The 5764-nt window shown below is 46.8% G+C and overlaps 1 protein-coding gene across 2 annotated transcripts in view; it reads left to right on the forward strand.

The window, feature by feature from the left end:
• LOC143289447 (uncharacterized) overlaps positions 1-4521 on the forward strand; it is a 122470-nt gene extending 117949 nt beyond the window's left edge. For both annotated transcript variants that reach the window (XM_076598416.1, XM_076598417.1), the window contains exons 4-5: positions 3319-3444; positions 4192-4521. In XM_076598416.1, the coding sequence (XP_076454531.1) occupies positions 3319-3444; positions 4192-4471 (406 nt within the window). In that variant the 3' untranslated portion in view covers positions 4472-4521. The remainder of the gene's footprint in view (positions 1-3318; positions 3445-4191) is intronic.
• Positions 4522-5764: the final 1243 nt, after the last annotated feature.

Genomic DNA, 5764 nt, shown 5'->3' on the forward strand with positions numbered 1-5764 from the left:
CTAGGCCCAATCACTACAAAGACAGTGATTTTCATGACCACGCAGGTGGGTGTAACAAGGGCCAAACACGTGTTACACGTGTAGAAACCATAACGATTGAACGTTGGAAGTAACAGCCCGGCGAACACAGGAGAAATCCAAGCAGTTGTCGGGGACACAGTTACCCCTCCAGCACCTTCTGCCAAGTTCGATGAAAGCCCGCTTCTGCTTCTAGCAGCTTCTGTGCGCCAGGCACCCCGTTGACACTGATTGTCGGTGACGGTTTCAAACAGTCAGATCAACCTCCATAAAAGCACAAAGCACAGTCCTCCTCCCTCACCCACCCCTCTCCCCTCCTGTGTCGACGTTACTGAATTACTCGGTAACGGAGCCCGGAGGCATGGTAAACTGTCCCCGGAGAGATCGTTGTAACTAGTGGAGTGTTGGTCCAGTGGTTAGACTGACGTCCGCCTAGGACGTGGGATAAATCTTAGCGCACTGGTTCGAATCCCGCAGTCGCCAGTATTTTCTCCCCCTACACAAGACCTTCAGTGGTGGTCTGGACGCTTGTCCTCCGGATGAGACGCCGTATTAAACCGAGGTCTTTTAACGCACGTGAAATGACACCGCGCGGCAACAGAAGGGTTGTCACTTGCAAAAAAAACAGGTAAAAAAATTCACTGTGGTGGGAAATACAAATGATACACTTGTAGGCAGAAAAAATGGTAGCGCTGTCTCTGTAGCTACACGCTCTCCCTGGAGAGGGCAGTCCGCATTCAACATTACTTTTGTTGTGACAGTCAGTGACTGTTGTTAGTGATGTTTTATAAATTAATGTTATTTCTAAATGCTTTCCTAAAATTCGTCATTAGCTTTACGTGTTTTATTTTTTTAAATATTGATCCGAAAACTTTGCTTCTGACCGAAATCTCAGTCTCATCCGTGTGGCATATGACAATTCTCTCAAGGGATGGAACTCATAAACTGTGACAAATTCTGTCCCTTTGATGCAGGCTCGGGTTGAGTAAAAAATATCTTTCAAACATCATCACTGAGCGAGTGAAGTGGACGAGAAAGGGGGCCGGAACAGCTGGGGTTTAGGTTGGCTGGCGGGGAAAGGCGCGCGCCTGTGTGTGTGTGTACATAATTGTGTGTGTGTGTGTGTGTGTGTGTGTGTGCATAAAACAAGATAGACTTATGTCCTTAACTGGTTTGATAGTACTAAGTAGATCATTTCAAATTTGATTCTGAAGATGAAGCTTGAAGTTGGCAGTCACCTGGCATATATATGTAGGCCATACACCATTTACAGGCAGCAGATATTTCTCACTTTTCAGATAATTTATGACTGATAATCTTTCTCCTTTTAACTGTTTTAAGCTGCACATTTTCTCCTGTTTGTTAGTTACTGACACTGACAGTGTGATAAAATACACTGCTTTCACGAAGCTTGCACCTGTCACACAAGAGTATGTGTGCATCAGTACACTTCAGAATGCATCACACACACACACACACACACACACACAGAGAGAGAGAGAGAGAGAGAGAGAGAGAGAGATCTTCAAACCAGCTGCTCACATTCTCAACGTTAGGTGAATGCCGATCCTACGCAAAAAGACACAGTGATCATGTTTGAAACAAAGCTACGAGTGCGTCGTTACAGTAATGATGATTGTTGTTGGTGTTCTTCTTCCTCAGTGTTGTTCAGTGACGACCACCTGTGAATGTCTTGATGCTGAGCCTCCAGGAGAAGTTATAGTCTGTGAGGAGATGACATTAATAGCAACGATGATGATGATGAATTGTATGGATAGCAGCGATGATGATAGGATGATGATGGTGATGCTGACGATGATGCTGAATTGTGTTCAGTTAATCAGTCTGCACAAGGAAACGGCAATAAACATTGGGACAATGATGACGACTCTGTTGATTAAATGCGTGACGACGATATTATTGCTGATGAAGGCGAAGCCATTAATTTTCAGAGCCAGCGAGTGCATAACGCTGACAACAACGACAGCGGACAACGATGCTAATGACGACGATGACAGTAGTGATGACGATGCTGGTGATGACTTGTACCGTTCACACAACATGCAGAGTGAAACCACAGCCAGTTGGGACACGACGACATATGACGTCAACTGATGACGACGATAAAATGACACGACAACGAGGATGATGATGACGACGATGAAATGACACAGCAACAAGGATGATGATGACAACTGATGACGACGATAAAATGACACGGCAACGAGGATGACGACGATAAATGACCTGGCAACAAGGATGATAACTGATGACGATGATAAATGACCTGGCAACAAGGACGATGATAACTGATGATGACGATAAATGACCTGGCAACAAAGATGATGACAACTGATGACGACGATAAATGACCTGGCAACAAGGACGATGACGACAACTGATGACGACGATAAATGACCTGGCAACAAACATGATGATGACAACTGATGACGACGATAAATGACCTGGCAACAAGGATGATGACGACAACTGATGACAATGATAAATGACCTGGCAACAAGGATGATGATAACTGATGATGACGATAAATGACCTGGCAACAAACATGATGACGACAACTGATGACGACGATAAATGACCTGGCAACAAGGATGATGACGACAACTGATGACGACGATAAATGACCTGGCAACAAACATGATGACGACGATAAATGACCTGGCAACAAGGATGATAACGACAACTGATGACGACGATAAATGACCTGGCAACAAGGATGATGACGACAACTGATGACGACGATAAATGACCTGGCAACAAGGATGATGACGACAACTGATGACGACGATAAATGACCTGGCAACAAGGATGATGACGACAACTGATGACGACGATAAATGACCTGGCAACAAGGATGATGACGACAACTGATGACGATAAATGACCTGGCAACAAACATGATGACGACAACTGATGATGACGATAAATGACCTGGCAACAAGAACGATGACGACAACTGATGATGATGATAAATGACCCGGCAACAAACATGATGACAACTGATGACGACGATAAATGACCTGGCAACAAACATGATGACGACAACTGATGACGACGATAAATGACCTGGCAACAAACATGATGACGACAACTGATGACGACGATAAATGACCTGGCAACAAGGATGATGCCAAAAACTGATGATGACGGTTTAGACATGGTAACAAGGATGATGACGACACAAAACTGGTGACGACGAAAAAATGACACAGCAACAAAGAATGATGACGACAGCTGCGGATGACGCCAATGATGACGCGGATGATGACATGTGTGCAGGCGGTCTGACAGCCTGCAGGAGGAGGCCATAGCATACGAGGACATGGACAAGCCAGCCACCCGCGCCATGGAGGTGCAGCCTGACCTCCGCTCTCTGGAGCCACGGGGGGACCCCAGGGCCTTCATGTCAGTGTGTGTGTGTAGGGGGAGGGGGGACGTGACTGGTGTGTGGAAGAGTTTGTGTGTGGGGGGGGCGGGGTGTGTGTGTGGGGGGCGGGGGGTGGGGGGGGTATGTGTGGAGCGTGTGGGCGACGATGGGTGGGGGTTGGAATGGATGTGAGTGGTGTGTATTGGGGAAGCTGGAGGGGGGAAGGGTGAGGGCGAGTGTATGTGTGTGGTTGGGTGTGGGTGTGTAGGGGAGAGGGTGTAGGCGGGTGGGTGTGTGGTAAGTGTGTGTGGTTATGTCTGTGTGTCTGTTTTCCTCCATGTCTGTCTGCCTGCCTTTGTGTGTGTGTGTGTGTGTGTGTGTGTGTTCGCCTGGCTAACTGGCTATCTCTCTGAATACCTGTAAATGTCATAAATTTCAATAGTAGGGTACTTGTGTGTGGGGGAGGGGGTGTGGGGTGTTAGGTTGGAGGTGGAGAGGTAATTGTCAAACACTGGATGTATGCTTTCCCAGCTACGTGGGGTTTTTTCCTCGTTAATTGTACCCCCCTCCCCCTCCACACACACACACACACACACACACACACACCAAGCCCGCCACCCCACCCCTTTCGTCCCACACACCCCTGCCCCTATTCCCTGAGAGACCCAGAGAGGTAGAGACAGGTAGTAGTGGGCGTGGCATGGGATGGGGTGTGTGGCTAGGAAGACAGAAGTCTGTAAAGACAAACCTCTCATTTCTCTTTCCCCCCTCCCCCCTCTCAACAGGCCATTCGCCCCCATCCCGACACGCCGCTACACGTCACTTCCGTTCGAGTCGCAGCGCCGCCTGATCCCAGTGCCGGAAGAGGAAGGCAGCGCCGACGAGCGACTGACATCACCGGAAGAGCTGTTCAACTTCCCGGTTTACGCCCTGCAGGCGGAAGCGGAGGAGGGCTACGCTGACGGCGAGGGGGAGGGGGAGGGAGGGGACTACCCCGCTGCCCCCCTCCGCCCCCACAGTCCCCCCGTTGCTGCTGCTGCCTCGGGGTGCAGGGAGAAGACGTGAGGCGACGGCGGTGTTCAGTTGTCGGGCTGCCCCCCAGTCCCCCCACCCCTGCCCCCTGCTCTGCACTCTGCCTCTCTGAGAGGGCGGAGTGGATCTGGCTAGATTCACTTGGGTTCTGAAACAGCTGCTTCCGAAGATTTTAAAAAAGCAAAAAACAAAAAAAAAAAACACACACACAAAAAATACACAGAAAACAAAAACAAACAAGAAAAACTGAAACGCACGCACACACACACACACACATAAAAAAAAGAAGTAAATATGTAAAAAGAAAAGGAAATGATTTCTTGTTTGTATGATATGATAATAGATTGTATCATATTATGTTATATCATAAATTATATATTATATGTAAATGAACAATGAATATATAAATAAATGAAATTTATATACAAATATTTATTTATTTATTCAGTTATCTATTTGTTTATTGATTTTTTTTATTTATCTATTAAATATTTCATTTGTTTCTTTCTTGATGTCAAAAAGCCGAAAACAATTCTTTCTTCATATCCGAAAACAAAACGAACGAACTGTGTGTTGTGGACGTTTCCGATGTATGGCTTGTCCTGTTCGGTGGAGAACAACAACAGTGAAACAGTAACTTACTGGTGTTTGAATAACCATGGTTATGTGTTGTTGTTGTTTCCAGAGTCATGTTGTTGGGGAGAGGGGAGGGTGGAGTCACTTGTGCTGTTTCAGCAACAGACTTTTTTTTCCTTTTCCTTTTCTTTTCTTGGAGGGTGGGAGTATGGGGTGGGAGTGGTCTTTTCCATCCCAAAACAAAGTGTAAACGCTTTGTTGGTTTTGTCACAGTGGTGAAGTGTTGTCCACGGTTTAAAAGGAAAGAAAAAAAGAAGAAAAAAGTATATTCGACACACAAGGTCATTTTGACCGAATGAGGTCAGGTTTTTTGTGTGTGTGTTGTTTTTTTTTTTTGGGGGGGGGGGGGGGGGGGGGGGGGTTTAGGCATGCTGTTGTGTACAATTGGTATCGTGTCGGTGTTACCATGACGACCCATTTTGCTCTGTTGTCGTCTTCAGGGGGGGTTTCACCCACACCCCCCAACCCCTCTCCCCCCTGCCGGTTAAGCTTTTGATGGGTGGTGGATGTTTGGGGTTTGTTGGTGGTGGTGGTGCTTGTTGTTTTGGGGTTGTTGTTATTGTTGTTTTAACTGCACAGTTCGTTTGTCTTTAGTTCCTGTTTAAATTTGGAATTGTGTGATACAGATCTTCGCTCAGTTGGCCCACTGATATGCTATCACTTGATAAGGTCTCTCTGTATGAAGGCATG

This window comes from Babylonia areolata, chromosome 14 (assembly GCF_041734735.1).
Source record: "Babylonia areolata isolate BAREFJ2019XMU chromosome 14, ASM4173473v1, whole genome shotgun sequence".
In the NCBI taxonomy this organism is placed as follows: Eukaryota; Metazoa; Mollusca; class Gastropoda; order Neogastropoda; family Buccinidae; genus Babylonia; species Babylonia areolata.